Source organism: Corvus cornix, chromosome Z (assembly GCF_000738735.6).
Source record: "Corvus cornix cornix isolate S_Up_H32 chromosome Z, ASM73873v5, whole genome shotgun sequence".
Taxonomy (NCBI): Eukaryota; Metazoa; Chordata; class Aves; order Passeriformes; family Corvidae; genus Corvus; species Corvus cornix.
In genome coordinates, this window is record NC_046357.1 from 5,418,559 (window position 1) to 5,431,492 (window position 12,934).

At 40.1% G+C, this 12,934-nt stretch overlaps 1 protein-coding gene across 5 annotated transcripts in view; it reads left to right on the forward strand.

Annotated features, from left to right (window-relative positions):
• The window catches only part of PDE4D (phosphodiesterase 4D), a 369,025-nt gene that overhangs the window by 320,331 nt on the left and 35,760 nt on the right, over positions 1-12,934 (forward strand). For all 5 annotated transcript variants that reach the window (XM_039566799.1, XM_039566803.1, XM_039566800.1 and 2 more), the window contains one exon: positions 1,295-1,407. In XM_039566799.1, coding sequence (XP_039422733.1) covers positions 1,295-1,407 — 113 coding nt within the window. The remainder of the gene's footprint in view (positions 1-1,294; positions 1,408-12,934) is intronic.

Here is a 12,934-nt window from a genome sequence, read left to right on the forward strand (position 1 = left end):
GCTATTTGGCAGTAGTCCATGCTGGAGTGTTTTATTTGAATAGGAGTTTTAGTTAATTTGTTTTCCTGATTTTTTGCTTGTCTGACATTTGAAAATAAGGTTAATTTGATGTGAAAAAGTTAAGGGAGATGTTATCGATGTGAAACTAGTCAAGGGAGATGTTATAGATGTCCATAACAAGCCGACCAAAGAAACATTTCTCTACCTTGGAGTCAAGTTTACATGTATGTAGCTGATCTAGATGTGTCTACACCAGCAGTTTCAAAACTTGATGTTTCAGATACACAGCTTGGAATACAGGATACCTGGGCTAAAACTCACTCAGCTCTGAGTTCAATGTGGAGAAGCTTTCTTGTGTTCAGATCTACACTGGAATAAAAAAGAGCTGGGCTTGGTAGATGAGGCTTGCACTCTGCATATAGGATTATTTTTCTGAAATTATTTGCATAGTGACAGATTTCCTGTTATTGGGGAGTTGTTGAAGAAGGGTATGTCTTCCTGTCTGTAACTGAAACTTCTGCTAGACAGTTAGTTCCAATTGAATATTTAGCAATTTTGGTTAAACTGTGGTTTCCATACCATTATTGGGTTAATTGCCCATATTGTGTTCCTGTGTCCAGTTCCAAAACTTTTTCATTGGTTCTTTTGTGCTTACAGCCAACATGCAATACTTTGTGCCGGTTCTAGCACACACACACAGGCTCTGGGTTAGAACAAACACGACTGCAGTTATCTGAGCACTCCTTTGACAGCTGGTGCTTCGGCGGGCCATCGCTGTTCGGAGCACTCACATGTGCTCTTACACCTTTCCCCGCGCTTCTATAAAGGTTAACCCGTTAATTTCTGATGGTGCCGCGGTGGATAGGTAAGAGGGAGGACGGCTCGGCGCGGCTGCCGGCGGGGTGTGGGTGGGTGTGGGTGCCCTCAGCAGCCGTGCCTCCGCGCTCCCCGTGCCCCCCGCGCCGTGCTTGCCCTGCCGCGGTGCCGGGGCGCGGTGCCGAGCCGGACGCCTCCCTCGAGGGGGCGGCGCTGCGGGCGGCAGCGGCCCCAGGGCGGGCGGCGGAGCCGAGGCAAGGGGCGAGCCCGGCACGACCAAAGTTTCTTGCCCGCGCCGCCCCGGTGTCTCTGCAGAGCGCGGCCCCGCGGAGGGGCAGAGCCGCCGCCCGCGCCCGCAGAATGAGGGAGCAGCGCCCGTGTCCGGGCACCGGCCAGCGGAGGATGGGCGCGCTGGCGCTCCCCGTGAGCCCTGTTAAACGCTTGCGAACTGAGCGCGCTTTCCCCTGTCTTTTCGCAGAGGAGGCCTACCAAAAACTGGCTAGCGAGACCATGGAGGAGCTGGACTGGTGCCTGGACCAGCTGGAGACCCTGCAGACCAGACACTCCGTCAGTGAAATGGCCTCGAACAAGGTAGGAGCCCGGGGGCTCGGCCCCGCCGCCCCGCTCCCCCCCGCGGGCCGGGGGTCGCGGCAGCCGGGGCTGCGCAGGGTCAGGGGCAGGCGGAGGGGCCAGGGCGCTGGAGCGACCCCGGGCGGAGAAACTTGCCGTGGGCAAGCAGTGTCCGCACGCGGGTTTGGGAGCGGGAGCGGCTTCCGTTGTGGCTTTTTGCACCAGTCTTTTAAATTTCAGGGCAAGTTGTGAAAGTGGTGCCGGTCTTGTAAAGCTACACTGTTTTCTTGTGTGTGTCAGTTTAAAAACAAAAAGAGATTGTTCACGGCTGCTGGCAATAATCTCTTTAGTTGCTCCTTCTTTTCACAGAACCCCTTACAGAATTAGGGATCTTTCCTAGAAACGGTGTAGAAAGTAGCATGAAAGGTGATAAAGATAGTTCTTGAGCCCAGGGGAGCTGTATGGTGCTTTCTATTTGTAAACAGTGATGATGACAGCTCTCATAACGCTATTTGTTATGAAAGAACACGCTCTCGACCAAAGTGCCATCACAGTAGACACCTACATCCAGAGGTGTGCTTCTGCAACAGAGTGCGCACTTCCTTCTCATCCTGGAAGCTGAGGATTCGCATTATCTGGGAACTCTGTGCCGGGGTCTGCTATGGTCTGTATGTGCTTTGGTTTTGCAATTTGAAATTTCCACATCCTTCATTCATAAGTAAACTTTCTTTCCTGATTTTGGTTTGCAAAGAATGTGCAGGTACATTTCTGGAGTTCGTTTTTTTAAGGTGAATTAATAAAGCTGCTGTTACTTCAAAATTGATTTTTATATTTTTCATCAACTGAATACTTGAGCAGCAACATGTACAATTAGAAATAAGATGAAAGCTTTAATTGAATAGGCTAGTTTTCCATCTCTTATATCTGCAAAAGCAGCTGATATTTTAGCACCTTTTAATCATTTCAGTTGTAATTAATAATTTTTTTAAGCTGGCAAATAGTTATTTTGAGTCAGCCTATGCTTTCTTAATATTCTACTGTCTTGCTTTGACTGCTCTTACCAAGTATCTGCTGTTTGTTACTGCCTGTTTTTAAGTAGCTGTTCAAGTGTGCCTGCATGTCAGATATGATTATGCATGTCAGTACTATTACACTTGTGCAGTTTAATCCCACAGTGTAATATCCCCTGTGCTTTTCTTGGCTTTAGAGACTCTTAGCACCAATTCGATCACTGTTTTAGGAGTTACCTGCCTGGCATTACGCTATTCTCAGAACTGCATTTTCAGTTTTTATTGCAGCTGAAAGATCTTGTTACTCAGTACCTATTGTTTATGCATTGCTACGTTACAAAGTCAAGAGTTTCTGAGGCTGTTTCAGCACTATATGAATCTAGAGACTTCGTTTCCAAAGGGAGTGAGATCAGACCGACACACACAACGTGGTCTTTCCTTGCTAACCAATTTGAACACCTGTTGGTTTCCTGGCTTGTCATGTCTGTATAACCATTCTTTCACAAAATGCTTCATTTTTTTCAAGTATTTATTTCTTAACTCCTTATAGTATATAAGATATGCAGTCTATTTGATGAACAGTGAGGGCAAGTTGTTTCTAGAATAAGGTAAAATTAATTGCAAATCAATGCTTTTTAAGTTTTGCCATGTATATTCAGATTTTTACAGAAAGAGGACATTTTTAAAATAAAATTTGACAAATTGTGTGCATTTATAAGTAGATTCAGAGGTGCTACTGTGTTTGATACTATGTTTTGTTTGTATTTGTTTGAATTAGTAAGCATTTTCACCTCGTTTTTTTGAAATCTACCCCCTTGTACAAACTTGTGTCATCTTTCGGTGTTCACTTGGCAGTTTTTTGTTTTGTTTGTTAAGAAATTAAAAAATGAAACCCAGAAGCTAAATCTATGCCACTAAACAATCTTCAATATAAACCAGCAAGCCCATACAATAGTGTGAGGAAAAATTAGTGCAGGAGGATTTTTACTTCAGGTGTACAGCAGGTTGTTCTAAAGAATCATTTTACTTCTGATTACTGAAATGTATCCAGCATTTATACAGTACCTCCTATTGCAATATAACTGCAAACTGTGATCTCTCAGTGGGGCATATAGGTAAATTATACTATTTTAGCTTATTGAGAAACTGAAGTAGAAAAGCTTTGCTCAAGGCTGAGAACATAGACTTCAGTACAGAAATGAACATGCAAGAGTACTCTGTCCTCTGTCTGAAGAGTAGGTCCTGTAAAATCAGATGAGAAAATCAGAAAAAGGAATGTTGTTGAGACAGAAGAACATAGTTTCTCACTTATCTCTTTACTTTTCTATGGGTTTCTCGAAGAACTAACCCGCAAGACTGACTCATTGTTGGTGTGGGTTTTTTCCCCTGGACTTTCAGCTATTTCCCTTGCTTATTTCTCTCCCCTTTATTTTGTATGTAACAGCATTTTCATCATTATTATTTTTCCTTTTTTATGTGAACACATGCAAGACATAAGGGGTGGCATAAGAATTGTACTCTGCACTAGGTAAGAACTTTTGCCCCTTGAGGAAAGGCTGCCATAGTAGAGGAAAAGAAAAAAACCAAAACAGGGTGGAAGCAGTATTTTGTGTCCTGAATGCTTGGAGGAGTCCAGGGAGTGAGTCTTATCTCCCTCCCACTGTCCCTCTCTGTGCAGTGAGTTGACAGCCTGAACTGTTGGCTTCATCTGTTTGGAATCCCTTTGCTGTTGTAGTGCTTGCGTAGGACTAGCATTAGCGTATCCCAGTTCAGGGGTATTTATTTTGTTTAGATGCCCCTCTTTCTCAATTAACAGTAGTCTATGACGTGCCAGCTCACAGCTTTGGATGACAGAAAGTGGAATGACGCAGATGCATAAGAAGATCCTTCTTCTCCCTGCTTAAAATTGATTAAAGCAGTAGTGACAGGGTGCTATCCACGACCTCTGGGTGAGCCCCGGCATGTTGTGGGACTGTGTTACCCAAAATCTTTGAGAACATGCTGTAGGTCTGTTCTGGAGAAAGCCAGCTATAATGCTTGGCTGCCTACATTACATCAGTATGACTGTAATAGCCAGATGATTTCCCTTTTCCCAGCCTGTGATACAAAGATTTCCAAATGCCTGCAGCCATTGCATGTGAAGTAACTGATGGATCTCTGGTGCACCCACAGACATAGTTTGTAAATCAGCATGATTTCCAAAGGACATAGTATGTAGTTGTATTGTCACTTGTCATTGTGTTGTTATGAATTTTACAGTACTTGGTGTTTACTTAAATTGCTAGCTTCTGAAATTGGGTACTAGCAAGAGAAAACCAGCTTTTTGAAAGCACAGGAAGTTTGTCATCTTTGTCCTCCTTTAGAAACCCTTTAAAGCCTTGAAAGGCTCCAAAGCAAAAAAAAAAATATATATAAGAAGCACCATGAATTTGGAAAATTGACGAAAATGTCTTTCGTTTTTGGGGAACTATGTCTGATTTTCTGTATCATGTACTGTTAATATTGCCTAACGTCAGTGGACTGTAGTATTGTTGTGTTTTTTCTGAGTAATGCTTTCTTGAACAGATATAAATTAGTTTTAGGAAATAGTTTACGCATCTGGGTCATTAATGATAGGATCCCAAGGAATAGTTAGATGTCTCTATTTAACTGTTCTGATTTCCACAGATGATAACCCATATCACTTCTTGCTAAACTGAATTGTGAGTAATATGTCCTAAAAAAAAATGGGGTTTAGGAGGCTACTAGCTTGTTAATTGTGATTTCAAACTTTAGATTCAGCTACTTTGATGCACATATACAAGCAAATGATATTTTTAAGATTTCCAAGTAGCAGACTGATGATTTTTTTCTTTTTTTCTTTTTAATAGTTTTTTTTTTAATGAGTAGCACCCTGTTCTTTTTATTTCTGCTAAATGAGATTAAAGCAAAATTTAATAGATTTTAAGTTCTCTGGGAGAAGAACTGTCTTCTTCTAGTATGCAGTTTGGCACTATGTAGTTTATGGTCCTCATTCTGGATCTGAGAGTTATTCTGTGATAGACAATACACAAATTAAAAATTCCAGTAATAAAGATGTAGCAACTGCTTTCTCTTAGACAGCATTATTTGTAGATTAGTCAAATGTGGAGGAATATATATAATGAAACTTGTTTGCAAAAGCGTATTTTTACTTCTGTAATCATGATTTTGCAAGCATCTCTTGTTTGTTGCTCTTGTGTGTCTAAGAATCTGAACTTAGACATGGGAAAAGTTTCAGATTGTGTCATTTTTGTTTCAGCTTTTACTCTCCCACAGAGAATGTGTTTTTCAGGGTTTGCTAATAACTGGTAAAGAGCAAGAGTTTAGAAGATGTCATTCATAGGGTACTTCTCTTCCCACTACAAATGTAAGTGAATACCCTTTCTCTAGAAATCTCTTTTAGGTATCGGAGCTGAGAAAATTTTGATTTGACTTAGTAGGACCGTGTTAACTATGAACCTACTTTTTAAGTATAGACTTTCTTATAATTGTCCAGCTTCTATTACTGGTATATGCAAATGCTTACAGGTTAGAGTAGAAGCCTATTTAAAGACAGTTACTAGTGCTAGTTACTTTAAAAAAAATCTTTTTGAGTTTTTTTCCAGTGATTTGGAAATACCCAAAGCATTAATGTTATCAACCAGCTGACATCCAAAAACTGCCCTAATGTAACATAGGGCTATATTTATAGTCCTGTACTTGTCACCCACTATATACATTCACATAATAATCTTAATGATACTTGATTTTAAAAAATACTTACCTGTAAATATTTAACATAGACCAAAATTATATTTGAAGGCAACTTGAAATCTGTTTGCTTACTTTTTTTTTTTACATTCCCTCCTCTGCCAATTTGAGCTGGTTTATAATCACATTTTCTTGCAGCTAAAAAGTATTTTTCCCTTCATCTTTTCAGCACTAAAAACCTCACACAGGTAATAGGGAGCTGACTAACATAATATCTGGGGAAAGAGGCTAAATTTATTACTTAGGTCAAATAATGGACCATTTGTAAACTCTAAAATGCTTCAAATGGAGGTGCTATGTTACCTTCACTGTGTTTTCCCAGGAAAGCCTTGTCTTCCCAGGAAAATCAGCATTCCAGCGTGACCCTTGCTGGGGTGAAAAAAGCAGGGCCAGAAGGTGCCTCCGGGCCCCTGGCAGCTCTTCACAAAAGCCCCCATTGAATGGAGAAGCATTATTGTGTTACCGCAGACTGACAGTAGCTCTCTGAGTTTACCCAGGCCCAGAATAAATGGAGTTGATGACAGGCTCTGACTCCTGATTTAGTCAACCTGTCTGTTTTATCTTTGTCTTATTCTGTGAAAAAGCTGAAGTGCTCTGGTGGCTAGTACTTTTGTATGGTCCTAGATAGGCTGTGTCTAGAACTAATGAACATGACTCAGTCTTTTTTGTTAACAGGCTAGATTTTAGTGTTGTCTGTTTTATATTCTTGCTTCCAGCTTTGGGGTCAGGTTCATAGCACAGTAAGGAGCTTGTCTTCAGAAATTACCTTTTGTATGTAAGAGCATAATTTTTTTGCAATGGTTTTTCCAAATGTGGAAGCTCAGCCAGAGTAAAATTGTCTCCTCGGTCGCAGACACTGGTTAGATTGACCTGTTTCCAGTTAAGGAACAAGATAATATGTTATATCCACTTAAGAAGATTTAAACAGCAGTCAGTCACTTGGGTTTCAGCTATGGCGCATAATAGGTGCTGGAAACTTGGCAGTAGAAAAGAAATTTGTTGTTTCCATGAGTAAATATGGGGCTTGCTATGTGACAGTCCTCTGTCTGGCAATGCCATTGTGCTTGGCTGGCTGACATGGTAGTTTAATTTGGTTTTAAATTCTCAGATCTCTCTAAGAAAATCTGAAGTTTTGGTTAGCTCTTTAGAGTGCAGCTCTGTGATAAGGGTCATGATTAAGGGGCAGCCGTTAGAAAGAGAATGGTTGTTCCGTGCACAATCAGGAAATTTTCTATTCATTAAAGATTTCAATTTGTACAGTGACAAAGTCAAGGTATACTGATAAGTGGTAAGCCTGAATTTTAATTAATGCATACTTGTGTGGCTTCCCCCATTTTTTTGTACTTTATAACAAAAGAAAAGGGCAAGAGTATTGTGGAGGTAAGGAAGGAATGGTTTTCTAGGAACACTCCTCATTTTCCATTCACTGAAGCCAGCCTGAAAGGATTTTAAGACCTCTGGGCTGGAGGGCAGTTCCCTGTACACAACTTTATTTGCTCTCATGTAAGACTACTCATGCTTCTGGAGAGCAGCAGACTTGCCCTTGGGTAACTGCAGTGATGAGTGAGGTGTACATAAATTTTTATATAAAAAATAAAAGGAGATAGCACTTTGCTTGCTATATTGCACAGGGATGTGCTGCAGCAAGATAAAGGGTAAAACTTGCTTTCCTGCAGATGGTTTGCACCAGTCACTCCTTATCATTTATGGCCACCTCCATCTCCTCAGAAACAAGTGGATGGAGTAGGGGTGCCACTTCAGCTGTGGCTGAATCTCTTCTGTGCAGATCCTGCTGCTTCCACAGGGGTTGTGGGATTGCTGCCAAATGAGAAAAATTATGAAACATAGTTTTACTGCTAGGATAGTGAAGTGGTGGGTGAGGCTCAAGACAACTGAGCTGTAAGCAGCCCTTACTCCTTGTGTGGGTACATGACAGCAATCACTGGCTTCCTTGGGCCGTGACAAGAAGGCAGTTGTGATTTCAGAACATCTTAAATCTGTGGTGGGGTCAGCCCCTTCCACTTTTTTTTGGGAGTCTTCTTCAACAGAAGTATCCAGCACAGGCTATTGTGCTCTGCACCAGTGGAGAGGAGCCTAGAGCTCATAGACATAACAGTTGATAAAAGAACACTGGCATCTCAAAAACAAGATAGGAACTCTTAATCTCACAGATTCAGTCTGTATGTGAAATTTTAGAAGAAAAATAGGTTTTTGCATCTCTCATTCACTACTTTTTGCAAGGTCCTGGATGTAAGAGATGTGTAAGAAGCATTATGCCTCTTTGAGGGTTGCTATTATTTAGCACGTTTCAGCTTTTTAGCTGCTTCTAAGATTGCAGAGCTTCCCAGTCCCTAATAACTTGATTTTTTTTCCATAAATATAAACAAATGGTCCATGCCAACATACAAACAGACCTTTTTTGTAGCCTCTTTAATTATAGGAAATGCTGCAGTATGAAAGATTCTTTCCTTTAGCATAATGGGACAGAAAAATACAGATGAAATGTTACAGAGTAAATAACTAGGGTTTAATGTGGGGAAATAACATTATTTTCAACCACCATAATAACAGATTTTAAAATTATGAAATTTTTCCAGGAGCTGGATTATTTAGTTAAAATGCAGACATCATTGTGCCTTTTTTTGGCATTTACAAAAAAATATTTTTCTCCAAAACTCTTACTTGGAAAGGTCCTTCATGGGTATGAGTATCTAATAACTTCCTTCTTAGTAATAAGATGGTATTCATGACAACTGAAAGGTATGAAAACTATCTAAATAGTTGTGGCTCCTTCTTACAATATTTAGACCCAAGAATGGTGACATTGTATTCATGATAGGGTGCTGCTTTAGTCAAAGCTAGACTGTAAAATATGAAGGATTTAGGAAAGCAGTGGCCATTTTTTTTTTTAATTTTTTATTTATTTATTTATTTTTTTTTAATCAATTTTTTGTTTCCGGTAAGAGGCAGCTTCCACTCTTACATGATGTTTTGGTACAACAAATGTGGTATTTGCTGAAATGTCACATCAGACTTTGTCTCATAAAGAAACTGTAATAAGAAACTGTTCTTCTCTTTCAGTTACGTTAGTAGAGGTTTTTGTATCGTGTGCTAAAACTTTCTGTATTTAGGAGACTCATCACAGGATTAAGTATGTTGTGGATGGATATTTCCTGGTCTGTGGTTTTTTGTTTGTTTTAGTTTTTTTAATAAAGCTTATCTCAGTAGAAGTTGATCCCAGTTCTGGTTAATTCACAGTTGGTCCCCCAGTGAGCTGCAAAACTGAATCTAGGCAAGCTAAGGCATGATGGAAAGTGATGCTACTCATCCTGCCTTGAAACCAGGTGAGCAGGGCGGTGGTCAGCACCTGCCTCTTGAGCTTGTTCACCTCTGAGCAGGTCAGAGGTGAACCTGCCCTGTGGCTGCCCTATTCTGTACCTCGTGGGCACGATGTGCTGCGACAGGGGACTGCTGCTTCATCTGGATCTGCAGCCAAGGGAGACACTGCTGTGCTAGGACAAGTTCTGCCTGTTGTTCCCTCTGTTTGCCTGCTCCAGGTGTTGAAAAGGAGCTGCACAGGCAGTAGTACCATCTCCAGTCACCAGCAGAGGAGCAACACTGAGTCAAGCTGATGTGTAGGGACTGTTAATAAGATTCTCTAGGAGCAAAATTTAAACAGCTTGCTGCTTTTCTTAAGTTGTAGTCCACTAATATATGACCAGCTAATGAAAATGAGCTGGTCGAATGCTTATATAAGATCCCACAGCAAGACAATACTATACTTCCACTCAGAATTGCTGTAAGAAAGGCTGCTGGTTTTTGCAAAATTAAGTCAATGTTCATTTTATTCTGGAATGAACAGCCAAGCCTTACAAGAAGTAAATATATGTGGTTAACTGCAACCTCCTAACCATTCCACTACATCAGTCATATTCCCCAGATACATAACTCCAGGAGTATTTTTTGATGGATATAAAGATGTGTGGTTTTTAATTGAATTAGTTTACATGATTTAGAGGACCTGTAAAAGCAGGCGTTAATGTATTTAAACCAGGTTATCTGATTTGTGCTCAAGGTTGACTGTACAGCCTTAATGCAGGAGTTTTACCCAGGGTTACAGAAAACCTCACGCTGCCAGCTGAGATTAATATTTTCATAAACATTATTTTTGTGATCCAGAATTAGCAGTTGTAACAGAGATGTCTTTTTCTAATGACCAAGAGTAAAATGAATAGCAATAATGATGCTTTAGTTACCACAAATCAGCTTCTAAGAAGAGGACTCCAAAGTGGGTAGGTAGAATTTTATAATAATTCTAATATTCTAATATTCTAATAATATTTATAATAAAATATGTTTCTCTTGTTCTGTACTGATACCCATCAATAGATTCAGAACCCCTGCACCAGTTGGTACTTAAAAAATTATTTCAGTTGCAGAGACTAGATATGAAGGTGTCAGATATCTTTTCCTGTTCTTTCCCATTGTAGAGGTTTATTTTGAGCATTTTAGAATATAAACTGAAGGATTATTTTATGTAGAAACAATGACTTTTCATAATATATTGCCCCCACCTTTGGTGCTTCAAAGGGTCGTCCAAATGAGCAATTTTTAATAAGTGAGGATGTGATTCATGTGTCCTTGCTGACAGAGGGAAGCAGTTGATTGTTTTTGGAGCTAATCAGAACAAATAAAGGATAAACATCCTAGGTGACATTTAGTTTATGGTCTTTAGCAGTATTTCTACAAACTTCATCCCTGGGACATGGAAAAAGTAGTACAACTCCAATAAGGAGAAAGCACAGTAGAGCTTAGAAAGAAAGAAAAAAGAAATAGCAGGATAGTGCTCTTTCACTAATAGAGTGAAAAAGAGTTTATGGAACAGAAACAACTAAAAAGCAGGCTGCTGGATAGACATTGTGGACCTGAGCATCTTGGAGTATGTTTTAATGAAAAATTGCCAAGACAGACTAGAAAACAGACTTTTTTTACATATTTAACAATTTTTTGGGTCATTAATGTGTTTGCTAAACTTAATTGTCACTGTGATAAGTAATGACAAATACAAGGAATATTTGAATTTGGGTTTTTAAAGATTTGATAACTTAAAAAAAAATTGCTGTGTGCTTCTGCAAATGATTTTGAAGGTGTACTATTGCTGGCTTTGCAGGTGGTTGGTGCTGTTGAATGTGTGAGCAGTAGTGTGATTCTAGGCTATTGTTGGTAAGCTTTGTGGCCACAGTAGTGGCACTGGTGACTTTATTACCTCCTATACAGTGGGTAAGTGATGCATGGGTAGCATTAAAGTTGCCAAAGCTTTGGTTTTTGCCATGTTTTCCCCATGCACAAAGAGACCTCCTCTACAAGTACACATGAAACAATGTCTTTGGTTTGGTAGCTGAAATGAATGAAACATGCTATAAGATAATTACATTTGACGGTTAATGATGAGCATGTGTGTAAGGATGTTTCTCTACTGAGCTCTTGTTATTTGAATTAAACTGAGGTTCAATAGCAACATCTCAGAACCAGAGGGACAGACCGGTACTTGAGACCTTGCAAAATGCAGTGTTTGTTTTGCTTTCTAAACCTGTAGTTCTCCAGGATTCTTCCATCTTAGCCTTTGCTCACCCCTGTTCAGCTTTTGCTGCCACAGAGAACTGGAGCTTAAAAGTACTTCTTTGTTCTAATCTGGGTGCATTTTTTGCATGAGATGTAGCGTGTGTCGAAGCAGCCCTTGTGTTTGGTGTTGCAGGGAGAGTGCTCGGATTCCTCTGCGTTTCTGCCCTCTGCTGCTTGCTGATCTCCTCGGCAGAGGGTGCCGGCTCCTGCTCCTGCTGCTGCAGTGAATGTTCGCCCTGCTGATCCAGGAACCATGATAGGAAGCGCCTAGGCCTGTCCTAAACAAACAGGTCTGGGGGAAAAAAGTGCAAGCCTGACCTATGGCGTGGCCAAAGCAACAAGCAGAGATGAGGGTGCCATTGTGTAGTAAATGTAGGCAATTGTGTCTCAGCAAGAAGCCAGAAAGTATCCTTGCTGCTTTTACAAAACTATTCTGTGTGTACATGTCAGAGGTTTTCTGTTATACACTGCTTGCAGGAAAACAGCTTTAAGAAAACAAAAAATGAAATTAAATCTCTAAGAGTGCCTCTAAATTAATTATTTTTTGCTTGCAATGGAAGCTTTAGCTGGAAAACACATAAGAATGTTTAGTCCTATAAATGTCAATGTGGTGAATTATTTGACAAATCACAGAATATCTGTTTGGCTACATAAACTTTAAAGCCCAACACCCAGATTTCTCAGTAAAATAACTGTATTTTTACTATACTCTGAAGCATGACCAAAGTTTTGTGTGCCCGAATATTGGACCAAGGTAAGATTGCATTTCAAAATTTGGTAGTTCTTTTCCCCCCTTTATTGTCAGTAAAAACAAATATGTGCATTTTCTAGCACTGGCATGGATTTTCTGCAGCTCTTTTTGGTTATTGCTGTAAAGGTTTCAGGATGCTGAAGTTTTTGATACGTAGTCAGAGCTGGGCATTTCTAGCACAGCTTTCAGTACATACCTCTATTTTTAAAATGCAACAGATAAATTTTAAATACATGATGATAAAGTGCTCTAAAGAATTTGTTCAGAAAGAAATCTTGGCATTTGGGGCCTAAAAGAAATAATTTTTTTTGGTCAGGAATATACATCTGTAATGATCTTTGTTTCACGGGCCTGTGATGATAGGTTATAGGAATGATAATACAAAATAAAACTG